General features: G+C 48.2%; 2 protein-coding genes across 5 annotated transcripts in view; one reads left to right on the plus strand and one right to left on the minus strand.

The window, feature by feature from the left end:
* Nucleotides 1-7,179: 7,179 nt before the first annotated feature.
* On the minus strand, nucleotides 7,180-11,804 carry LOC119379063 (uncharacterized). Its single transcript, XM_049412054.1, has 2 exons — nucleotides 10,640-11,804; nucleotides 7,180-7,572 (listed from the first exon to the last, which is right to left on the minus strand). Exons 1-2 carry the CDS (start codon nucleotides 11,441-11,443, stop codon nucleotides 7,180-7,182), a joined length of 1,197 nt encoding a protein of 398 aa, XP_049268011.1. The 5' UTR covers nucleotides 11,444-11,804.
* A 6,050-nt stretch (nucleotides 11,805-17,854) lies between these two features.
* Nucleotides 17,855-26,019, plus strand: part of LOC119396674 (GRIP and coiled-coil domain-containing protein 2) — a 114,038-nt gene continuing 105,873 nt past the window's right edge. For 3 of the 4 annotated variants that reach the window (XM_037663976.2, XM_037663999.2, XM_037664006.2), the window contains exons 1-3: nucleotides 17,855-17,986; nucleotides 18,333-18,394; nucleotides 18,513-18,524. In XM_037663976.2, coding sequence (XP_037519904.1) covers nucleotides 18,350-18,394; nucleotides 18,513-18,524 — 57 coding nt within the window. In that variant the 5' untranslated portion in view covers nucleotides 17,855-17,986; nucleotides 18,333-18,349. The remainder of the gene's footprint in view (nucleotides 17,987-18,332; nucleotides 18,395-18,512; nucleotides 18,525-26,019) is intronic. The other variant, XM_037663984.2, reaches the window with a different exon arrangement.

Here is a 26,019-nt window from a genome sequence, read left to right on the forward strand (position 1 = left end):
GTTGAGTGCGTACGTTTCTTCTGCTTCGGCGCTTCGCGCCAAACCGCGTGTTCGGCTGGCTGGCGTCCCCGCCGGTCGCGTTGGTCACCGCCGGTCTTCGCCTGCTGCTGCGCCGGGACTACCAGCCCGCAACACAGCATTCACATTTCCCGACGTATTGCCAGATGGCGTTCATATCTCACGCAGCGCCTCTTCTATCGTCTTTAGACGACATTTGCAGCGAAGCACGCAGATACGCGGCCAATTTTTTTTTTTTTTTGCGCTTGCGTCCTGCCGTTTTATCAATTGCTATTATGTATCACTGCAACTTATTCAAGTCATTTTTTGTGCTTATTCTCATTGCTAAGGTATGTCTGTATTTTTTTTTTTTCAGAAAAAGTGAATTTTCGCTTTTGATGTTCTAAAAATGAACGAACATACAGAAGTGTGGTTCACAAAAAATTACGCTTCTATTTAGTTTTGTTCGAAAGTTATGGTCCTTTTTTGTGACTACACTCAAATTGAAAATGACATGTTTGGAAAACTTATTTCTTGTTTTTCTCGAAACTTGATTTTCAATAGGTTTTTTTTTGCGAAAAAGCTCATAGCTAAGCTGTTGAACAGATCAATATTTTGCCGTGAAACTTTCCATGCTTCTTACTATGGCATTTACCTGCGCCTGTGCAATGAACTAGAATCATTGAAACGGTGAATAACTTTTAATGGTATAATACTTCAATTGAAATGCATCCTTCTGAAACGACAAGACTTTTGGTGGTTTTAGGCTGTAATATACCTAATAATAATGATAGCGCAAGGGTCCCAGCTCATCGCACAGCCTACGCACACAGCAAGGGCGTAGCCAGAAATTTTTTTCGGGGTTGCGGGGCGGGGAGTTCAACCATAATCGTGCGCATGGCTGCACCCAGGAATTTTTTTCGGGGGGTGTTTATGTATAGAATGGCTAACTTTGGCAACTGATGGTCGCTGTGAAGTGTGCAAGTATTTTAGTGTCACCCGAAAAGTTAAAGCATGAAAAAATTTCGGGGAGTGTCAGAACCACCTTAGTTACGGCCCTGTGTATGTGGGCGTGAATAATACATAGGCAAAATTGAAAAATTTCGTAGGGGGGGGGTTGAACCCCCCAACCCCTCCCCCTTGGCTACGCCCCTGGTACAGATCTATAATGCTGCGAAGCCATTTTCTCTTTGTATGTTTGGATTGGTAGTTATGACTATTGCCGTGATGGCCGTGTTATGCGCAATATTGGTAATTACATTATAATTACCTTCCGTTATTTTACTCAACACACTCGCAGAGCCCTCTTAAACTGTTCTCCCAAAGGCAAACACAAAATAATCAATTCTGGGTCAAAATCTAAGACGATTTCTAAAAAGGTGGAAACATATACCTAAAACATTGCCTGCTCTCGCACTTGTACCCATTACTATGCACTAGCTGCTGGTCAAAACGTCATGTGTGCGTTTTGTCGGCAGGTTGAAAGATTTATTAGTTGAAAAGAAAACACGTACAGGGTCGACCACATCTAAGCTGAACACCTCATTAGTATTCAAACCGGTAAAACAAGAACATTTCTTATACTTCACGGGTGCAATGCCCGTTGTAGAACGTCTAATCATGGCGTCGACAAACACAGTAATGATTTTCCGAATTATGTATTAAACAACAGCTTCAATGAGGTCTTGAATACTAATGAGGTGTTCAGCTTAGATGTGGTTGACCCTGTACATTCGTACACGAACCAAGTTTATTTGAACTCTGCAATAAGGAGCTATCTACAGAACACAGGTCTTAGCCCACTTGGCTTTCTTTTCTTCCTCCTTATGGTTAACCCCCTTTAAAAATAAATGCACCCGAGTTAAGGAATAAAAGTGTACAACATATCACGTTGTACGCGCTGTCGTTCACTTCAGACTACGCAGTACCAACTAGCCCAACGTCGTTCCCTTCTACGTGCCTTGCGTCGCAATGTTTCTCGCATTGTGCTGAGTTCTCTGTCAGCTGCCTTTCAGCTCTCGGTATCGCACGACCTTACTTTTAAAATAACTCTTTCCAAGCCAGTACTCGGAACAAAGATGCCTTTTCTGTCGACGACCAGCACCCAGAGTTACAGCCAGGAACGAAGCAACAACGTCCAGTTTTCTTCTTCAGTTTATACTGCATTATCCTCACACCTCAAAAATGCATGACCCTCGAACAATAAGCACCGCTTGCACGATGAAAAATACGACGCCGCGTTGCCGGGTGCTTGGCTTTCCTCCGGTAACCTGCAACGGGGCGGCAGTACCACGCAGCGTCCCTTTCAGCAGCGCCCCTGGCGGGGGGGGGGGGGGGGGTGATTCTTAAAAGGCATCGACGCGTAGAGGGACCCTCTCTGGCAAGGGAAACGCGCTGCGCTCAGCACACCTCCCCATTCTAGCCACCCTACCCTGGTAAACGCGCGAGCGGGGGCGACGAAGGCGGCCGAAGCAGAGATCAAACGAGCCGGCCCATTTCCGTCGCTCGGAGGGCGCATGCGATAACATGACCCCGCTCGGGAGGCCTGCCGTCGAGGCAGACAGGAAACGCCCCGCCCTTCTTGAACGAGCATGAAAAGACGCGAGGAAGGGGGGGGGGTGTCGCTCGAGCAGCAACTTTGATTCTAAGGGCGTGGTCGCTGGCGCGCACGCTATCTCAGGAGGGCGAGGAGGACCAGACTGGCAACCAGCGCTTTCCTCCTTTCTGGCTCGTGCGCGACGGCGCGGTGTGTGCGGGCTGGTGCTTGGATGAGTGGCGTTTTCGAACAATTTTGGCGTGTTTTAGGTCGACCTGCGGATTTTGTTCTCTTTTATTGCGATGTCAGCCAGCCAAAGGTCAACAGGAAACCATTGTGCCGTCTTTGGTTGTTCTAACTACTGAAAAAAAAAGGAAACTGCTGTCTGAATAAGTATGCGACGTGCATCACCAAACGCCGAGTGTGTGCGGTTGCAAACTCTTCAAGGTAGTACACCGCTTGTGTTACGTTACAGATTTTGAATGGGCAAGTGCCACAATATATCCGGAATTCCCAGTGTTCCACGCAGTCAAATGTCCATCGGATATGGCCAGATTTGCGAACAAACATAAGCGGTCAAGTACGGCCATGTCCGCTAAAGTGCAAAACATCTAAGTACCACTCGAGTAGCCACCTGAGTTGTTTTCGCTTCGTTTTATTATTATATGTTAATATCATGTGTTTGGTCTAACAATAATCTTCGTAGCTCGGCTCAACACGGTGATCGCTGCAGTTGATGTATATACAGGTGGACGAGAAATCCCTTCCTTCGCAGCGGGGTAACCGGCATCATACATTTAATTATTGCTCCGTATACCAGCCTTGTAAATCCCGAACATTCGATGAACACTACATCAAAAGGACGTGGCGAGATCCTTGTCGTGAGGTTACAACTTCCGTAAGACAGCGGGGTGTATATCGTACACGATGCGCGATATGATAATCCGAATAGTAAAAAAAAAATAATCTGTCGCTTCGTGCGTAGAACAACTACCTCAGGAAGACAAATTTTTACGTGGTCAAGAACCGTGTCCGACAAGTCGCGCAATGATATACAACATAGTCAATTCTCTAAGAGCGATACAAAAACCACGTTGTTACGCTTGTCTAGTGTTTCTTGAACTGCCAATTTCGCTGCTTAGCTTTGTGAACGACAGCAAGAATTTCGCAAGAACAGTACATCTGGTATGGGAAGTTATAAAAAAAAAAGATGGTTGATCCCTCTGTCATAGCAATCGGTATAACACGAAACTGAAACGTGTCGTCACAGAAGTAGTTGAGTGCTTTAGTACATTGGTATATCAGAGCTTGTATAATGTCTATTGTTTGGCAGATGTAGCACCGCCTGATGTGTACGCATTCACGTTGACGCCCAGTGGCACATCACGTTGACGCCTAGTGGATTAACGCCCATGATCATGATTTAACCCTTGCGGTAGCTGAAGTTCTTAACATACGTGAATACCGCATATGGTGAATCCCGCGCAAATATGGCATCAACAAGCGCATATTAAACACTGATACTCGGTATGCACTCGTCCAAAGCGTCGTGAAACGCGAAGAGAAATGCTCCACGCGTTGTGTCCTCCCTCTAGCCTGGCAGTTAATTCTCACAGGGCGTGCAGGGAACGCGGTGCGACAGCCAGGCGAGCGTCGGAGAGCTGTTTTTTTATATGGATGGACGCTACGAGCGAGGCTTGGGCGGAAGCCACCACCTCGGGGTGTGAAACGGAATTACACTTCTATTGGAAACGCGCCGAATGGTACGGTCGCAGCAACGGCGCGTTTTTTTTTTTTTCCGAGCCTGGTGGCACACGTCACCACCCCGTTATAAAGGGGACGCTAATAGCATCCATACATCCATCCATCCATCCATCCATGCAAGAGCACTGTGAGAGGGAAGTGTGAAAAATAAAAGGCGCGTTCATGTAGCCTCCGCTATATGTGTTTGGCGGTAGCTCAGTGGCCTAAACGCCCGCCAGCCATCGTCGCGAACCGAGAGGTCATGGGTTCGACTCGTGTCAACGGAACCTTTTCTTACAGTCTTTCTTGCCATTTGATGGCGTTCATTTTGCTGAAGTATTTCCGTGACGGAAATACGTCATGAAAATCTTGGTGGACCCCGGCATAAAACACTTTCGTGTGAAAAACAAAAACAAAGAACAACGCGAATCACCTACGATGTCGATCAAAGGCTCGCCGCTTCGTGCCTCACCGGCAGAAGAAACTCTCTAACCATCTTCATCTTATCGCCGCCGAAATCCAGTCAAATATCAAGACTCTTAAAAGAAAAAAGAAAAAGAAGCGCGTCGGCCTGTCAACATCAGCATCGTTTTTATGTACCAGCATTTCCCAATAAACATCTCTAACTTCGCCCACACCGGTGGAAAATAAACGAGCGAGTAATAAGCGGTCACTTAAAAGTTGAGAAACATGATAGGCAACTGTTTGTGAGCAACAAACAGATGCCGCGCCATGAAATCGAGACTGCGTATCCGCCTCGTGCATCAGTATGGTGGCGCCACCGCTCGGCTAAGGCGGTTGTACCCTCTCCCAACCCCCCATAGGATCCCATGCATTTCAAGTTTGAGATTTCGTTGCGCAAAAACAAACTAGCGCCATCTCTCGACAATACGCCACACCGACGACGCAACACGTCCTCTTGCTTCCAACGACTGGCCATGCTCCAAGCTAACTCCTCTCTCCACTTTCTTTCGGTGGCCGTGAGAGCGCGCCAGAGCGCGCGCTGTGCACTGTGCTGTAGCGCTCCCGACAAACCGGCTGGGCTCGTCGCTTTCGTCGCGTTTTCCTTGAACGTTGCAACGTTAATATTGTGTTAAGGCGGTGGCCACACGTCGGACGATGAGCCCTGATTTCGTTCAGCTGCCATCTCATCAACGGCAATGTTTCAAACGCCTCAGTTGTGTACTTTTGTCCGTTGGTTGCGGGACAAGATGGCCTCCTGCAATACCGCGTTTTTCCAAGTCAGCTGTGTGCGTAGTTCTCGGCGTCGTAGAAGTTTGATGACGCGAGGACGTCAACTGGTGCTACATCGTGGGAACCGCTGAAGTGACTGCAAGCTTGACGACATTGTGCCAGAATATTCTAGCGTACTGTACGCGCACGATTGTGCTACACTTAAAATACCGCGCTTGGCCTCGAGCGTCAACCTGGTACGCCTGTGTGCAACAAGTGTGTTGTTATCGTTGTTGCGTCGGTTAATATTGAATTGCAATTGGAATACCGTTTTTGCAAAGGTAAGTGAAGCTGTAAGTAGTTGCCCTTCTATATGCTCGCTACTCCACGAACATTACTTCTAGAATCGCATTTTATTTTGAGCTGCACGTACCAAAGGAGAATCTAGCATACGAGATACATTGCACGCGTGCGCATTTCCTATATAAATCTGAGTAATGCCACGCGTGCGCATTTCCTATATAAGTCTGAGTAATGCCATGCTCAATTTAAAGCGCATGTGTTAGAGGATTGTGGCTTCAATGGTGAAAGTGATTAGATATTCCGAAATATGTGATTGCAGTGCAGTTAGAACTTTCACATATGTTAATACGGTCTGTGAACAAAAAAAAACGCTGTGTGAATGTTTGTTGGTCATTTGCTACAGTACTTTCACGCATTATTATGCAGCTGTGTGACGGCTGTTAAAACGTTCAGCAAGTTAGATTTTGGTTTTCTTGGCCTAGTTGAGTGCTACGAGTGTTGGGCGAAGATAAAATCGCGTGTCTTTTGTGCGTTTCTTAAGCAGGCATACAGCCGTAATAGTCATTGTTGTACTGTTTGGGGTGTTCAATAAAACAGGAATGCTGTTTTGTACTGCAACAATTTTTATTTCATCTGTGTTAACAGATCACGCAAACAACTTTGACACATGCACGTAAGAAACGTACGCAGTACATCGCGCGCACGCATAAAAAAACGGGCCTGTCATTTTAAAACAAATAATATAGAACAATGGACGTAACAGACGGCATGGTTGTCTAGTGGAGCAGCGTCGGCAGTACAAATATCAAACCAGAATGAAACATGAATAGAAAAACGGAGAGTAACAGGCGCTTTACGCACGGCTTCTTTGAGCCGCGCATATCCACCTATCGCCACCGTCCGCCGTTGGTGGCGCCACCAGTACCACTGAAAGCAGCAGCGCACGAGGCGGATACTTACGCACGACCGCATGCACTACGAGTGGTAGTCTGTGCAACAGCATAAGCACACCGTGAATGAAAAAACTAACTAAAAGATTGCAGTCCAAGAAAAAAAATTCGTTGTATACCCTAAGAGTAGCGGAACTTGCTTGCCTTGCTAGGACGAGTCAAAATATTTGAGGTGGTTTTCCAACAGACAGTGTCGCAAATATGACATCGACCACTTGCGACACGTTCGCGCCGCCGTATATTAACATCATTGACCCTCAACGAATCAAACCTTTTCAAGACGTCTGAAAGGCTGATTTCCTACGTAGACCGTGTAATAACGTGAGCAGCAGACAGCATACCAAGAAGCGATTGATAAGTTTATTAGAAGGCGCACCATATAGAGGCGCAGAACCACGTGAACGGTCGCACAGGAATGCGCGCACTGGGTGCGCAGTGATATGTGACGTCACGCTACAACACTCCTTCCCCCTCAGATTACTTTCGAAAGTCACTGGACTGGTATCTGTTCGGGGCATGTCGTACACGTGCACTACGACGCAGAGTTGGAAGTTCGGCTGCCGGTGGCGCGTCTTCGGCACCGGGCTGGTCCGCCGAGCCGGAGGCAGCTGTTCCGGCCGTGGGCGATGCCGTTTCCGGAAGAAGAGACGTCGCAGTGTCGGTCGCGCATGGATTCGCGAGAGGCGACCCGGCGACTGGCCCACACGCCATGGGAAGCGTCGGAGTAGTGTCTTGGGATGCCGTTGGAGCTGGTTGTGCCTGCGGACAGCTTGAAGAATCCGGGCTTCCGTGGCGGGCTCTGATGTGGTCCGCATGCGTAAATCGCACCGCCTGCGACACTTTCACCAGATAGGTTACGGGACTGATAACCTGTGTCACGACACCATCTTCCCACGACACTGTTTCACCTCGCACAGTCTTCACTCACACAGAGTCCCCTTCTGCAAAACATCGAGAACCCCCCCCCCCCCCCCCCCCCCGCGACATGTCCTTTCGCACTTTGGTACGTTGCTGCTGCTCCCGCATCGAGAGCTCGAAATCTGGTTTTAGCAATGATAGCTTTACTCGCGGCTGTCTTTTCAAAAATAATTCTGCCGGAGTCTGGCCAGTGGTACTGTGCGGAGTATTCCTGTAACTCATTAGATAGCTGTCCAAACATTCCCGAAATGAGTGTTTCTGGTGGCTAGCTTTGTCCTGCAAGACATATGCTTTGACAGTGCTTGTTTGGTAGTCTGCACTAAACGCTCGGCCGCTCCGTTAGAAGCCGCGTGATACGGAGGTGTCTTGACATGCCTTACACCGTTTACACTCAAGAATGTCGCGAACTCTTCGGAAATGAACTGCGGTCCATTATCACTCACCAGTACCTCTGGCAGACCATACGCGGCAAACACTACGTAGCTTCTCAATGGTTTTGTTAGCAGTAGTGGATGACATAGGCGAGACCTCGATCCATTTCGAGAACGCATCGACGAGAACCAAGAACGCCTGAGAGCCCTTTACAGCATAGTCGACGTGCACGCGTTGCCAGGGCCTTGTGGGATAATTCCATGGTTGCAAAGGAACCGGTGAGACCGCTCTTTGGACGGCCTGACACACCTGACATTGTCGAACGTAGTTCTCCACCGAAAGGTCGAGGCCAGGCCACCACACAAAGCTTCTTGCTAACGCTTTCATGCGACTAGCTCCCGGGTGGTCCTCGTGCAGTAGCTGCAAGACCTGTAACTGGAGCTTATCAGGTATGATCACCCTTGATCCCCAAGTTATGCATTCTTGCTCTACTGATAGCTCGTCGCGCCGGGAATAAAATGGTCTAAATGCTTCAGAGCACTCTGAAGGCCATCCATTTAGAATAAAGTGCGTCACGCGAGACAATGTGGGATCACGTCGTGTGGATCGCGCCACGTCATCCGCTTTGAGGGGCATGCTGTCAAATAGCAAGACACTCGGAAGGTTCATCAGTCGCTACAATAGGCCGTGGAAGCAGAGACAGTGCGTCAGCCACTTCATTTCTTCCTTTTCGGTATTGAAGTTTATATTGGTATGCTGCCAGGGTAATTGCCCATCTTTGCATTCGAGCGGCAGCAAGCGCAGGTACCGGGTTGTCGTGGCCTAATATTCCGAGCAGCGGCTGATGATCTGTATAAAGAGTGAACTCCCGTCCATACAAGTAGCGGTGGAATTTTTTTAACCCGAACATCAGTGCTAATGCTTCGCGCTCGCACTGAGCATAGTTTTTCTCTGCTGCTGTAAGTGTTCTAGATGCAAATGCCACTGGCCTTTCGTGTCCCTCTGCGGTCTCATGGAAAATGACAGCACCCAATCCATACGACGAAGCATCACATGTCATAGCAATTGGTTTCGCCACATCGTAAAAAGTAAGCACATTACTCTTCACAAGTAAGAGTTTCGTACAACCAAAAGCTTCGCTACACTCCCGTGTCCACGACCACTTTTCGCCCTTGCGCAACAGACGGTACAATGGCTCTGCCACGCAGGCAAGGTTAGTTAAGAACCTTGCATAAAAGGTTAGCATGCCTAGATAAGCCTTCAGCTCTGTTTGGCAAGTGGGCTCTGGCGCTTCTGTGATCGCCTTTATCTTTTCTGTAGGATAGATATGTAGCGAGAGAGAGAGAGAGAGACGTCAAGGTGGCTAGCGTGGCCGTGCCGTTCTCGCTACTTTATTAGAAGGCCATGGAAGAAGCAGAGCGGCAGCGGCTGTCTGCTTCCAGCCCCCAGGAGCGTGAGCACGTTCTACTATTGCTCGCGCCTCGAGCTCTGAGCATACCATGCGCGAGAGGCGCGGCGCGTAAGTGTTAAAAAGGATGATGATGATCGTTAGGGATGACGATGCCGCTACAGATACCTTCGGCGCACACAGTGTGACCGAGATAAGTCACAGTGCTCTGAAAAAAACGACAGTTTTCCTCTTTCAGTGTCACGTTGCAGTCACTATAAGCCGCTGCAGGACTAGTTCCAATGTCTTGACAGTCGGCGACGTCTTTTCCCGACACGATGACGTCGTCTATGTAACATCCCACGTGCGGTATGCCTTTGAGCACCTCATCCATGAAGGACTGAAAAATAGCTGGCGCGCTGGCTACCCCAAATGGTAAGCGCTGGAACTCGAACAGCCCCCTGTGCGTATTAATCGTTAGTAGTGGTCGGGACTCGGCAGTGAGCGGAATCTGCTGATACGCGGCCGAAAGATCCAACACACAAAACACTTTGCCGCCAGCTATGGCAGAGAACAAATCTTCCGGTCTAGGCAATGGGTAGTGGTCGGTCTTTAACACAGGATTAATTGTGACTGTAGTCCCCGCAAAACCTTAGTGAACCATCTTTCTTTTGGATTACGACTACTGGCGTGGCCCAATCGCTCCGATTTACAGAGCGAATAACACCGCCTTTCTCTAGCCTTTCTAGCTCGCCTTCCACTTTATCTCGAAGCGCAAATGGGACGTTTCTGGCCTTGCCAAAAATAGGTGTACAATTCTGGCTTAGAACTATCCGTGCTTGATAGCTTTTTACTTTGCCGGGTTGCTTGGCAAACACCCCTGGGAACTTTTTTTTCACCGCCTCTACCTTGCGAGAGTCTCTTACATTCATAGCAAACACACTTTTCCAGTCAAGCCCGAGCCTCTCAAGCCAACTTCGCCCCATCAGCAATGGCAGCTGCTTGCCGTGATCCTTGACGATAATAGCGGGTAGTCGCAAAGACTTTTCCCATCGTAACAGAAACGTTGCATTGTCCCTTTACTGGAACAGGTTCCCCTGTGTATGTCTTTAGGGTGACTCGAGATGGCTCGCACTTGACGTGAGGAAATGCGTTCAGCCTCACACTATGAGGAATTAGTGTTACAGCTGCTCCTGTATCAATCTGCATGCAGAGGTCTCGCCCTTCTACGTTTAGTTGCACTTCATATCCAGAACGCACTGTATTGATAACATGGTAAACATCTAATTCGGAGTCACTATCAGAGCAGTCCACCACGTTTGCGCGGTTGAGGTCTCTGCGATTACGTGGACACATCTTCTGTAGATGGCCGATTTGAGAACAGCTGTGACACTGCACGTTCTTATACGAGCAAACACTAGCCGCATGAGCCTTGCCACATCTTTCGCAAACTCGCTTGGCTTCCTTGAACTTCCGAAGCTTCCATTTCTTTTCGCTTTCTTTTCCTCTTATCGCCATGGCATCCAAAGCCGCTTCCTTGCCTTCTGTATGAAGTAACGCTGTCTGTCGCGCAGCCTGCTCTCTGTCCAGGGCTATCTTGCACGCCTTTTCGAAGGTTAAATCTTCTTCACCAAATAAGGCGAGTTGCGTTTCCTTGCGTCTTATGCCTGCCACTATCCTGTCTCGCAGCGCGTCTTGCAGAAACTGACCTAAATCGCACTTCCTTGCTAAATGCTTTAATGCCACTATGAAGTCCTCGACGCTTCCCTGCTCTTGTGCTCGCTTGTTAAATTTGCAACGTTCGGCAATGACCGAGCACTGTGGGCTATAATGTTTCTTCAACAGCACTGTGACCTCTTCAAAGGACTTGTCCCCAGGAACCGCGGGTACTACCAAACTTTTGAGCACCTCGTACGTTCGTGGTCCTATCAGGCTCAAGAATACTGCGAGCTTCTTTTCCTCTTTGATGTCATTTGCGGTGACGAAGTGCTCAAAACGCTCCAGATAGGACTCGAAATTCTGATCCTTCTCGTCGAACTCGTCTAGCTTGCCTAGTCGCGCCATTGTTCAGTAAAAGTGCAGTATACTTATCGGGTTGCTTTCCCCGACGACTGCGTTGCGTCTTGCCGAAGGTAGCGCCGCCGAGTTCAAACGCCCCATGCCATGGCTGCTGTTGTTCTGGTCCGTGGCTGTCGACCGCCGACCTTCCGAAATCCTGCTCCGTACTGAGCTAGAGCAAGGGGGCGGATCCCATCCTCGTCGCCAGTGTAATAACGTGAGCAGCAGACAGCATACCAAGAAGCGACTGATAAGTTTATTAGAAGGCGCACCATATATAGGCGCAGAACCACGTGAACGGTCGCACAGGAATGCGCGCACTGGGTGCGCAGTGATATGTGACGTCACGCTACAACAGACCGCATCTTTTGATACGAAACTCAGCGCGCCAGAACGAAAAAAAAACCGACTACAACTGCAGCCGCACGCTATGCCTTCCCAACGCCTCCTCTAGGAACATGCCTGCGGCGTCGCTGGCTATCCCATTGTAGCCGTCCTGCCTTGAATTGTAGTCGCTTGTCGAGAGATGGCGCCACGTTCTCCCCTATTGTTTTCAATGGTGCTGACGTTGTGTGACGTCGAGGAGTGTAATGTGCGCATGCGCAAATGTGTGTTGCAAGCGGCCACTGCCAGGATCGCCAGCTACTGCCCTCATTAGAAACGGTGAAGGAGGGAAAGGGTAGGGCAGGAGGTTTTTGGCTCACGCGGCAGGCATCTTTCTAGAGGAGGCGTTGGCCTTCCGTACAAACGCGGAGCTTCGCTATAGTGTTCTAGAATATTCTAGAACACTAGCTTCGCACATGCCAGTGGGTTGCCAGACCAGAGACGGCGCCGCCCGCTAGGCAATATGGCGGCGCCCACGAAAAAAAGGTCTAGCATCTCTCCCTGGAGCGGCCGTATTCTCTTACACCAGCGTTTTGTAGTTACGCGAGATCGGATACAAAAGAGTTAGCTGCCAGCCTCACTTCGTATAACACTACAATTTGTTGCTATCGCATTCATTACTTCGCGACTGTGACATTTTTTTACTTTATTCTATAATTCGAGCCCGAGCGAAAAATGAAAATCTGCACTCGCGCACCATGAATGACCTCATGAAACCTCGGAAGATGTAAACAATATAAATGCACCCTCTACGAATGTTACGTGATTTTACGTCCCGTGACTATAGGTTATGTGATTTTGGCGGGAACATGTCACGGGACTAGTGTTGCATGATTTTACTTCACGTTACTGGTGCTACTTGCGTTTGGCGGATAGATGACTAGCGTTACATGATTTTTCGTCGCGTGCCTCGTGTTCTGTGACTTTGGCGGGAACATGTCGCGTGACAAGTGTTACGTGAGAGTCCCTAGATTTTTTTTATCTTCTTTGCTAAGAACCGACAACCATTGAAGCGCCCTCCGACGAATCTCATTGGCTAACGCTTGTTTTCGGTAGCCATGTTCTTCCTAACGCTTTTTCAAACGTTGGCTTTTTCAGCACCTGGTGAGACAGTCAGTCAGTCAATGAACTTTATTTATAAATTGTCCTGAGGAGCCGATTCCCCTCAAGAGGGAGGGTCGGCTGCGGGCCGCACCCACGTGGGGACAGGAAGAGCGAGCCCCTCCGCCAAATTGCGGGCCCTCTGGACAGCCCGGATTTGGACCTCCCGGTCCGAGCTGGTGATTGCCGTCCTCCAGGCGTCCTCTGTGCTGAGATTCTCGCAATCGCGCAGCGCCGTGCATTGCCACAGCATGTGGGCTAATGTGCATCGTCTCTCGTCGCAATGAGGGCAGTGCGGCTTTTTACGCGCCCCCCGCTCAATAATGACGGGGGACTATCGGGAGGAGAAAAGCGCGTCGCCTTCGCACATTGTCCGCTGAAAGATGCGTGGCTAATGTACTTAGACGTACGTGGCTTTGTACATCTTTCAAGTTAGGAAGAACATGGCGGCAGATGCCGGCTGCGCGTGAGAGAGGGTCGGGAGAGGAGGCAAGTTGTCCGTACTTAGGCAAAAAGGGAAAAATCTAGGGACTTTAGTGAGAGTTATTGCACCCCCCGCCAGACAAATCGGCTCACGTGTTCTGGGAGCGAAGCAGAAGGTTAGCCACCATAAGAAGGTGAAGAAGAAAACGAAGTGAGTGCGTGCCGGTTCATGACGATGATAATTTTTGTTCGCGACTAACGGGGATTCGCCGAGCTTAAAGAGCTCCGCGGTTAAAAAAAACAAAACAAGAATACCCGCGCACGAAATGCTTTTAAGGCCAGAAGAAAACACAAGAGCGTGCGCACGCAAGCGGCTTGGGGTCCCCGGCCCTAAACCTATCTAATAATAGAGTTTTAGTGCCGTTGCCCCATAACGGCTTGTCTACGAAGCCCCTTGCATTCCTTTGTATTCTCCATGGGTGCGGCTAGGATCACAAAGGAACGCAAGAGCGTGTGTACGCAAGCGGCTTAAGGTCCCCAGCACTAAAACTTATTAAAGGGACACTAAAGAGAAACATTGAATTGGTTTAGATCGATAAATTGTGCTCTGAGAACTCTAATGTCGTTAATTTTGCATAGGTTTATTCATAGAGGAGAAAATAAAGTTCAAAGTTTATTTTTAAATTTCGCGCCGAAATCTCCCCGTGTGGCGTCACGGATTTCAAAGTGTATTATCGTATTTGGGCGCCAGGCTCAACAAAATCACCCCAAAATTGGTATGTTAAATCTATGACCCCCTCAGAGGACAATGTACTTCATTTTTAGCGATTAGGAACTACGTAGTCCCTAGTAGGCGCCATCAAAATATGTGACGTCACCGCGAATGGTGCGGGAACTTCAAGGTGGTGTCGCCGTCCACATTTTCTTTTTGCGCGTTTTCTCGCTTACTAAGCGTCTTCTCGCAACAAGCGTGGTGTTTTTAGTATCGTGAAAGAGTACTTTACTAATATGAGAAAAATTGTTTTGCTCTTTAGTGTCCCTTTAATAGAGAAAAAAAAACTCAGAGGGTCCCTTATGCATTTGCCTAAAACGACTGGAAGGCGAAAGCCATCTTGCTCTTTTTTTAACGTGGTTTTGCACTTCTTCCATGATCGGAGGCATTGCATTGTCTCCGTGAGGCACAGCAAAGCAACGATGCCATGTGATGACGACATCGTGTGACGTCATGATGACGTCGCAATTTTTAGCTAACTGTGGCGTCATCATGACGTCATCACGTGCTGATTTTTTGCGTCCCTCGTGTTGACGTACACCGCCGACGACCAATTTTCGCGTTTGATGAGTCATCCAAAGCTTTCGCCAGAGCAGATGTAGGGTCCCAAGGAGGCTTCCAAAAATTACTGCGTGAACGTAGCGCCTGAAAGCTTCGCAGTGTTCCGGGAGAAATCGATAAAGAAAAGAGGGCGAGTGTCGAATGAAAAGACTACTTCGCTCTGCTAGTCTGCGATCGCGGACATCCTATTGGAAAATGTTTACTTTAGAAAATGATCTTTCTATCATAACTTCCACACGCTCCATTCTTCCTAATCACGAAGTTTCAGCGAGTACATGTGGGCCCGTTGCTATTTTATTGTAGAACTTCCTGCACGAGCACAAACACACCGTGCACTATATGTGCATGACAAAAAAGCGCGCGCACATCCGATTGGCACAGAGGCGCGGTTTAATTTACATGCGCGAATTAAGCGTGATACTGGCAACGTGTATACATAAACGGCAATAACACAGCGGTGAATGACCACATGCTGACAGATCTAGCGAACACACACAAGGACTACAAAGAAAGAGACAGTGCAAGACTCTGTAGTCCTTGCGTGTGTTCGTTAGTAATATGGAAGCATTCAGTCAATACCAACTAGCCGAGCTAAATGAATTAACATATGCTGACAGTTACAGACACGGAGACCACATAACATACGAGACATGCCAGATAACTGCCGCAGCTGACGCGCTGCGGCGGTTATATGTAGTAGAAATTTCCGGAGCCCTCCACTACGGCGTCTCTCATAATCATATCGTGGTTTTGGGACGTAAAACCCCAGATATATATCATTATCACGAGCTGCGGCACTAACTTTCGATATCGAAATATATCTGCCCCTTGCAACATCACGGTAACATTCCATGCTCGTGCTCATTGACAGACCGAAAGGACTTTACGAAATCAAAATTGTTAGAACTTACCATAAATTATGTGAACGTAATATTGACGAACACTTGACACTTATGGAATGACCACTGCAAAATTTAAATCTGCCGAAGCGTTCAATACGTACGGGAATCCGACAACTCCTTTTTTCAGCGTATCAAAATGATTTCAAAGTTTGTGCGCGTGAAAGGCCACATTGCAAAATGAATCACAATACGCAAGTACGTAGTACCTCGCATAACTCGGAGCGGTCGGTCGGGGTCCATTTGTTGCGCCTAATGTTTCTAATACAAGGGAGTCAGCGACACGACACCGACGCAGACGGTCGGCCGACGAGTCGCCCGCCGACAATGTCGCGGGACCGTCTGGTTGCACTAGGCCGACGACGACGCCTCCAAGGACAGCATGCCGTAGCAGTGTAACATGATGGCAGACCCGCTCCGTGCCCAAAACACCAGCAAAACGCGTCGGCAGGTCGTCGGGAGATCCGTGGCCGAGCGAAAATTTGCCCATGTCGTTGCTTCGAACGTCGAAGGGGGAGATCTTGGGGAAGATAACGGAGGCTCCCCTCGAGATCCCCGGACATTTGACAATGGACATATTGCGCACACCTCCGACGTCTTTTCTTTTCTTCCCTTTGTCCGCACCTCCGTCCTCCGACGCCGGAAGGGGTGGCGGGGGCCGCGCCGCTACCCCGAGATAAAGTGAGGAGGGACAATGGTAGAGGAGGGAGGACGGCCAAAATGAGCAGCAGGTGGTCACCCGTTTTCAACTTTTGCCACGGCCGGTCTGGAGGCGCGGCGCTCGCTCCAAAGAGCGAGCGCGCGCCTCCAGACCGGCCGTGCTTTTGCGCGCAAGTTTAGTCGGTGTCGCTGTGCGCGCCTTCTGTGTGACAAGAGAATCGGCCGATGAAAGGCTGGGAGCACGACAAGACGCGGACGGCGTCTTTCACAGACGATCGGCCGACTATTGGTGTCGTTGCAGTGTAAATAGGACGACGACACGACAAAAGACACTCCCGGCGACAGTCGGCAGACCGATATCAGTGTCGTGTCGCTCTATAGTGTAAACGCGCCTTTAGGAAGCTTAAAAAGACGAACACCTTTCGTGCTACGGTTTGAGCAACCAACCACGCAACAACAGCCCATTGCACGCAACAAATTCACGCGTGAATGCGAGGACCATTCGCCATGAATACACAAGACAAACACCCGCTGCTCAGCGCTGGTGTAAATATGGCGCCTCGTCTCTCCGACTTCGCGTTGCACTGCCGCGGCCGGCAATGCGGGTGATGCGGGCAAGGCGATTGGGTACACGCGGTACACGTCACGAAAAGAGGGCGGTGCTGAGGCGGGGCGTGGAGAGCGGCCAGACACGGTATGTAAAATCCCTTTAGTGGATATTGATCCCTTTAGTGGTATGACGTCACTAAAAAAAAGATCAAGAGAAAAAAGAAATGTTTACGCCCCTCAGAGTCTCGGCCAATCGCGTGCGCCGCCACAACGGGCGCAGAACGAACGGCGCAGAACCTCCGACCGCCTCCATGCATGAAAGAATCGTCAAACCCTCCCGAAGGGTACGTATGGCCGTGCCGGCGGCTTGTCGTTTTTTGGAGCTCTCTCAAACCTATGGGTCGTAATGAGGATCCTGTAAATAATTATCTGTCGCGCGCTGCAGCAAACGATGTGCCCTGTTTTGACTAACAGGCCCCCAGCAACACATTGCAGCAAAAAAAAAAAAACAAAAAAAAAAACGCGAGGCCAAAATTTTTGTGTCAGTACCCAGTTAATAAATGCCGACAGCCGATCGCGTAAATCGAGTGAGTTCGCATTTTTTTATCGCGTCGCGAGCATGTAGGCAAGTGAAAACTGCCGCTATTTCTTTCTAATCAGTTAGAGAACAACGGTATATATGCTTTATTCGGGGCTGCAAAAGCGCACGCAATGCGTAAAACGTAAAATATGCGTCACTCCGCGTAAAATCAACAGCGCACCGCCGCAGCTTCATCCACTTCAGCCGTGCTGGAACGAATGGCGGCGGGCCGGATGGTCGCGGCTTGGGTCGCATGGTCGTGGTACTTTTCCGTTCCAGTGATTTTAGTTTTTCCATTCCACAGATCACACCTTACGCCCAGCTTTAACAGCTCCGGTAGAGTACACTCTAGCTCCGGTGTTAAAACACATTGTATTTTCGTAAGCCCATGGAGGCAAGAAAAAACCGACGAAATAAATGCGCTCACGGCTCGCGCACGCGCCAGCCACGGCCTGCACGCGTCACGCACAGGCAACATTGTGCCTAAACCACCGAAACGCCTGAGGTGGCCTATCGCTCCCCTTCGTTCGTTGAGAAGCACAGCGCATCGCGCCTGATTGATGTACAGTTGAAGTTTTGGGCTTCGAATGCCCATTTTTGTGCGCTTCGTCGGTGTTTAGGTACGTGTCATTGTACTTCTAAGTGTGAACTTTACGTTAAGAATAATCTGTGACGGCTACGTTGGTGCCACCTAAGTGCCATACGCCATGTTTTCGAGCACTCGATGGATACTAACAGCATTTCTTTGAAGGAATCGTGATCTCGCCGGTCTGTTTTCGTTGACGCAACATAAATGAAGCATGACTGTCGCAAGATCGTAAATGACTAATTGGGTGTAATGTGGGCGATATAAGGCCTATGCAGCAAGACGAACCAGCGCTTGCATTTTTTATTTACACTTGCCTGCAATAGTTTTGTATTGCTTGTGATGCAGAGGTAACATCCCTTATTTACTTGCCTCTCTAGCTGTTCATGGACGGACCATGGCAGCTCCTGCAGAGCAGCCAGAAAAACCACCGAGGCTAATGGTAAGCCGTCGCACCCTCGCCGGTTTGTCACACCTAGGTCACATCTCGATGTTCGTTTTGTTTTCATGTATTGCTTCGATCACTATTAATGGATGTCTTTTGCTTGCTTCTTTTATAGGAGAGTCCCAAAGTATGTATGCTGTTCTTGCTTTTGCCTTGGTTAAACTTTTTTGCTGTTCACTTTTTGCAACGAAACTGAAACATGCGTGTACACACACCGCGATTTCTGCTCGCAGTTCTGCTCTTCTGCCTGAGCTGTAGTCTCATGTCCTCTCCTCCCCTCCTCTTTCTCTCTTGTACAGATATATTGGAGAATGAATTAATACGCGGAAAATTCTCTGCTATCTTTGCGTGACATGTCCTGCACTAAACTGCCATTATTGCCTAATATACCTGTCGTCACTCTCGCATTTCTTGTTACATGGATTTCACTCACTGCTACTTAGTAGCAAGGATTCATTCATGTATGCTATAACTAGTCTGATTTGTACTACTCGCTTCAAAATATTGCTGCAATATTTTGAACCGAATACCAGGCCGTGTGCTGTGCTATGATGTTTGCTTCAAGTGTTCTCAGGAGTCTCGACTACCGATCGGCAGCATTTTCTAACGTGAGTGTGTGTCACATAACGCATTTTTGCACTGCAAGTGTCTAGTGTTCTGTCCAGATGGAACAAATAACTGCATATAAAGTTCCATGTAGACAGAACGAAATGCTGTGGCTTAAGCTCCATCCAGATGGACTGGAAATAAAATATCTAAGCATTCCATCCAGCACGCTTCCTTGTACGCAGTAAGTTCTCCCACTAAACATGTATTGTCCTACTAGTTTTGTGTTGTGCTGTGTACAAGTCGGGCTCATGATTGCGAAGGCCAGGGTGGTTGTACACCTGTGAGCTAAAGTATACGGACCACGGGAGTGCATGCTGAAATTACTGTCTGTACCATCTAGTGGCTAGGCATCTGCTGTTGAGAGCATGGCTCTGGCCGCGCACTTGACAGCGCAAAGCTCTCGACAGCAGGCAGCTCGTCATTAGACGGCAATTTTGACACGTACTCCCGGGGTCTGTCACGGGAGTATGTACGACTCGCGTTCTGAAATTGGACTCAAATTTTTAAAATGAGTTACTGTTTTAGAGTGTACTATCGCAGTTTATTGCCATATCCTGTCTATGGGTGAAGAAAAACAGTGGTTGCTGCTAGGCACAATACGTAAAAGGCTAGGATTTGGATTTTGGATTGCATCTGGATGAAGGTCCTTGATCTGCATATTTTACTCAACGAGGAACCAATTGATACCTCTCAGAAGCCTCAAACCCACGTACTACACCTATTCTCACATTCATTAAAGGGGCCCTGCAGCACGTTTTCAAGCAATCGTCTAATGGCGTCATTAAAAGAGCTTATTGCCTCACGAATAGACTGCCACAAACATTTTTAAAATCTGCCAAGTACGAGCGGAGTTAGAGGGTTTTGTCACACGCTTTAAGCGCTATCTCTCTCCTTTCCTACCAGCGAGCATGCTGAAAGCTACACAGAGAGGGGGATGACAAGGGGCAAGAAGTTGCGTCCTTTTTCCAGAACGCGTCATGACCATGAGCACTTTCTTTTCATTTTTTCTTCAAACGTGGCTTACTTTCAGTGTAGTCGCGGGTGTGGGCACTTGGCGGCATCCCACGGCGGCCATGGTAACTATGCAGCTCACAATGCTGAAATCCGCCAACATCCGTGGACTTCAGTATATGGCGCAGTAATTTGGGTATATGTCATCATTTGTAGAAAGAAGTTGGAGCGATTTCTAGCTGGCTTTGAGAATTAATGTAAATACCAGGCTGTGTGCTGTGCTATGATGTTTGCTTCGAGTGTTCTCAGGAGCCTCGACTACCAATCGGCAGCATTTTCTAACCATGCTGAAAAAGTGTTACAGGGTCCCTTTAAGACACGGAAGAAATTGCTGCGGTTTAAGTTCTGTCCAGATAGAATCGCAATGAAATGTCTAGCGTTCCATCTGGTTCTGTCCAGCACGCATCTTCACATGCAATAAGTTCTCCGGCAAAGCATCGTTACCCATCCAGGTTTTGTGGTGTGATGTGTACGAGTGAAAAGTCAAGCTCGCGATTGTGATAGCGAGGCAGCCATAGCACAGGCACAGTCTGTTATAGGTTCCGCTCGCATTTTTGTTTTGTACCAATTGGAGCAACGTTTGTAGATACTTTTTCAGTTCCGTAACTCCTCCGCCGAAGGCGGCCGCCACTTTTACCCAGGCAGTGAGAGGGCGCCACAGTCGTGAATAGCGCTGTCGCGCGCGCGGGCACACGTGTTCTTTCCCGTAATTCTAGCCACTGTACCCGTAGTTGCTTCGCCGCGTGAGGGGCTGTCATGGAATGTTTTTCCTGGGTGTGTTGGCTGTGCATGCGCGAGGTTACTCTCGATGACTTCGGTGAATTCAGACAACCGAGCATTCCTTGCCACAGGAAGTCAAGCAGTTTTCAAGCTTTGCGATGCCAACTTGTTTCGTGCCCGGCTGTGCCAGCGGGTAGAAAAGCGGCACTTTTTTGCGCCGCCGCCCGATCCGCAGCATCTTGAAAGCTGGGTGCGAGCTATTTCTCACGCCGATAAACCGCGGAGAAAAACATGCAAGACCATATACCATAGCGACCAAGTTTAGCCACTTGTACCTTGCTTAGTGCATTTGAAAGCATCTGTGCAAAAAAAATTCGGCAGATCCCACGTACCGTGGGAGTAGGTGTTATGCGAAGCATGTGGCGGGAAGGTGACTGTGGCGTAATTTTTTTTACTGAGCGACAAGCTACAAAATGACGCTAAATATCAGTATAAATTTCATACGCACATATATTCAAGAGCCGCATATGTGTTATATAACCAGTTGTTTACGGTTTGATAACGTTGCCAACGGCAACGTGGGTATTGCCAACACCAGAAGCGGTAAGCTGCTATGTAGTGCTTATATGTGTCCCTTATGATGGAGAATGCACGCACGTTTCACGAACCCGTATGCATGTGTGGAACAAGTTCTTGACAGTTCTTGAACAAGGTCATCATCTCCGTGATCGGTGAGCACCAGCAGCTGGTCATGACTTGTTATAGGATCCGGTCGTGATCGCAGTGACGAGGGGTCCATATGTAGTGAAGTATGAGGTATAGTACAGCTGTTGGAAATTGTGAATGCCTCGGTCATTTCGTCGACAAATTGTCTGTCGATATATGCCGTCGAGGCTGGTAGGCCTGGATAGTGCTACGTAGACCAACATCAGTGGATGGTGCTTGTCGTATTGTAGGCTACCTGGGCGTATGTGGCCTACGTAGCATAGTCTACAAAGCGGCTGTCAGTCAATCTGGCATCATCCTCGGTTAGCATGAGGCCATCGCCCAGCCTCGTGTAAGAAATGAAGAGGACACTGCGTCATTCTGCCGGACTAAGTGCACTTTTGATGCGGTGATGTGGATATCATACGTAACTTTCATTCATGTATTCCTCTGGGGTCGAGCAATGCTTCAATATAGCTTGCTGAATCATAGGAATACAAATGTAATCTTTAATACACTGCTACAAAAGCGGAGCCAACACTGGAGCCACAGACGTTAATCTGATATGATGCCTATATCGTAGGAGTACACGTAGGAGTATCACGTATTGTTTATTGCTGTTCTGTAAAATTATATAGCAAGCATCACAACCACAATTGACGTTGCATCGATATTACGCCTGCGTAGGCTGTTTTTCCAAACCAGTTTATAGACCTGGCGTGGCTCTGTGGTAGAATACCTGATTGCCACGCAGAAGGCTTGGGTTCGATTCCTGCTGGGATCCTACTGTTCATTCTTTCCATTCGTCCGGTCAACGCTGCCGATGTTGGGTTTTCTTAACGCTCTCGCATTTAAGCAACCAATGTCTGTTCTGGCGGTTCCTAGGTCGATATAAACTGTCAATCACCTGTGGCGCATACCCGTAACACATACCCGCCACACGTGTCTAGTGGAAAGGGTTTCATGACGTACGCAACAGGATATTCACGTTATCAATGTAATGACCCGACAGTCATATTCGTCAAATCCTCTTACCCTTCCATGCAAATTTTGGTCTGCACCAAGTGAAGGTGGCGATCATGAGAGCACCTAGACGTAGGCGGCTAGATAGATAGATAGATAGATACGTAGATAGAAACGCTCAAAGTGCCAGAGGTTCGCTAAGAAATGCTTCGCATTTAAAAAAAAAAAGAAAAGCGTCGTGAAGTCCTCGTCCAGAAACATGCGATGAAAGAGAAAGTGTGCCAACAGCTTATGTCCATGCCATTCCGTGACCTCTCAGGTGCTTCTGACGACCGTGGGTACTGTGCACCATTACCAGAAGCCAGGGGCGTAGCCAGAAATTTTTTTCGGGGGGGGGGGGGGGGGGGTTCAACCATACTTTATGTATGTTCGTGCGTGCGTTTGTATGTGTGCGTGTATATATACGCAAGCAAAACTGAAAATTTTCGGGGGGGGGTTGAACCCCCCCAACCCCCCCCCTCCTTGGCTACGCCCCTGCCAGAAGCAACGGCCTTTTGTTACCTGGCAGGCTACGTGGCTTTCAAATTGAAGAAAACAACGCGTTGCGAGGTCTGCAAATACGATGCCCTTGGTAGGCGGGATTCCCTGCCGCTTGAGTCCATGCTGGTCACTGTGCGCGAATGTCTCAGTGGTAGCCTTTCAGAGAAACTGCTTGCACGTAAGCACGTACGTTAGAGCGTGCTATCAAGCATGCTAGCAAGCACACATTTTTTGGTGACCTGTTTTGGGGTGTGCTGAATGCTCTTATAACGAGAGGCACAAACACTGTTGTTGGCTTCACTTTTATTTACTCCCATGCACTTCTTTGCGCAAGCCAAATGCTTGGAAAACAGCAGTACCATTAGGGCACAGAGAGAGCGCAAGAAAGCAAGCTTTAACAATTAGCTGGCAGCAAACCTGCCAACAGAAGCGTAGCCGGGAAGGGGGTGGGGTCAAACTTCCTCGTCCGATATTTTTCGATTTTGCATGTGTATATATCCACGCACTCATACAAACACACGCACGAACACACAAAAAATGTGATTGACCCCCCCCCCCCAGGTCCGTAGCCTGGAATTTTTTTTTTCGGGGGTGGGGGGTACTTGCTGAAAACCTTGACTATTTGAGAACAACACCTATTTTCATTATTTATTTTTGGTAAAAACACATACTTCAAAATTTTTGAGGCGGGGGGGGGGGCCTAGGGCCCCCCTTCCCCTTGGCTACGGGCCTGACCCCCCCTCCCCGAATATAATGCCTGGTTATGCTACTGCCTGCCAACAATGCTGTGCAGTATCTACGCGTGTAAAAAATTTCCACGTTCATTTTGCATACCAAGGATCTCGGTTTGCTTTCACAATGTAATATTTTTTGCGATGCCACAATGTTCGAATTAATTGACCAAAATGCATGTTGCTTGTCGTTTTGAAACAATACAAATGCGCATAATCATTTCGTACAATGCAAGGCTTTTGAAAACGTCACATAACGCGAAGTTGCAAAATTATTACGCACAGAACATGGTGTGATCTTGGCTAGACCACATTTTTTCGTGTTAATGAACGCACTAGAATTACTGAAATGATATGTGTCCGTCAGTTCTCGCGAAATCCGGGACATGCTTGCCAACCGCGAAAAATTCTCGGCGAATAATTCGAGTATATTGATAGAGCAATGTTTGATTCGTACTACAAAATGTTGTAAATTTCCCCGTGTTTGAGAGATGTTATGTAACCCTTAGTTTTCTACGTTTGAAATTCGTATTTTTGGAGCATGCTCAATAGCCAAACTAGTGTAGTCTTAACGAAACGGACATGGAAAGGCGCAGAGCGAAGCGAGCACGTTGTCATTGCCCAAAACTGACGCCTGCGAAGCGTGTCTGTACAGGTCTTTTCATGTTTGTGCGCAATATAACGCGCACAAATTGAAGTAAATGTCCTATTAATGTTAAGTAAGGAGAGTAAAGACCATGTACAGTGTTCGCGCAATTCTCATTCGGCCGTGTGCAATAGCTCATGCGAAGAAGCCCTTCGTGCTAGCAGACGACCCTCGCTCTCTATAGCGCAAAGCGCGACTGCAGCGCTGTGGTGGCGGGTGCGGCGACAGGCCGCCTCCTCCCTACGCGCGCCGCGAGGAGATACGGAACTGAAAAAGTATCTATAAACGTTGAATTGGAGAATATGATTAGTCGACTCAGTTGCTTTAAAGGAAATATTCACATTGGTGTCTAGTGGCATGTCACTGTTGACCCTTGCTGTGGTAGTAGTGATGCTGGCAAAATAGAATTATGAAAGTGGCATGGCGTAGGTTACTGGCCCCTAGTGACACGGGCAGACTATTGACTCTGGCAAAATTGTGAGAACCACGAAGTGGTACGACGTAGGTTACTAGCCCCCCTATGACACTGGCTATCCACCCTGGCAAAAAAAGCGATACTTGCCGCAGCCACTCTACCAAGAACGTTGTACGCGACATTTCTGCTCAGGTTACATGATCACAAGCTTTTGAGGTGCACTTTCCTGTCAAGTTTACATTGCACATGTGTGTCCATACATGTTCAGATGCACGTAAATACATATCCTCACTAGCGTTGGTTCTAGCAGCTACTGGCTGCTGTTTGCAGTGCTTGGGTTAGTGGCTTCTTATAGATCTCGTGTGGCAGGTTCCTCATGGAGTAAAATGTGCATGTCAAGGACCTTCGCCCAGACAGGAATCAAGTTTTAAACTTGTATGTATTGAGTGCAACAGTGACCGACTGTTTTTACTGACCCACTTACAGGATTTACAACACAAAATGCAATAATGCACCTTTAAAAAATTGTTTCGTAAAAAAAAAAAAACCCGAGAGAGTCTAACCCACGAATGCCTGGCTATCGCAATACATGAGCATGATTTGTACGCAGCAGGCCACGAAAGGTGACTAGGCAATGGTGCTATGTGGGAGCACTTATTGCTTGTGAAGAGGTGAGCTGAACAGACTCAGATGGAAGGCTATACATTTCATTGCGATTCCGTCTCGATGGGACATCAACTGCAGCATTTTGTTCCTTCTGGGCGGAACATTACCTGCAGCTGTTTGTTCGTCTGGATGAAACTTTAGCACTTATTGTTCAGTCTTGAAGGAAGGATAGATGCAGCATTTTGCGCTCTATAATGAAATGCCTGATATCACATCTGCATCCTTTAGTGCTGGTGTTGGGCCATTACGCCCACTGTAATTAGTGCAGAAGGTTATGTTAGGGGAGTGACTTTTTTTCAGGGCCGGCGGTACACATGATGAATCGTCACACCTCGACAGAGTGGGCATATTGATAGGCAGCACATCAGCATGAAAAGATGTGCATACGCAATGCCATGTCTCAACTCTAGGCAGTTGTATCACAGATGGACACAAAAATACAGCTTGACATTTGCTTATAGATCCCACAATATTTTTCCCACAAATGAAAAGAATGACATAACCCATTCTTTTCATTTGCTTCCATATTTAAAGGAGTGCTGACCCAAAATTTGTGAACGTCAGTTTTTCCTTCGCAAGTGGCTACTGTCTTGTTAATTGCGGATAAGAAACTCAT

This window comes from Rhipicephalus sanguineus, chromosome 1 (genome assembly GCF_013339695.2).
Source record: "Rhipicephalus sanguineus isolate Rsan-2018 chromosome 1, BIME_Rsan_1.4, whole genome shotgun sequence".
NCBI classification, from domain to species: Eukaryota; Metazoa; Arthropoda; class Arachnida; order Ixodida; family Ixodidae; genus Rhipicephalus; species Rhipicephalus sanguineus.

Excerpts from the sequence above, each read along its gene's own strand:
- LOC119379063 (XM_049412054.1), bottom strand. The coding sequence starts at position 11,443 with ATGGCGCGACTAGGCAAGCTAGACGAGTTCGACGAGAAGGATCAGAAT. Across the intron at positions 7,573-10,639 it reads TTTACCATGTTATCAATACA|GTTATCAGTCCCGTAACCTA; the intron begins GTGCGTTCTGGA and ends GTCGTGACACAG.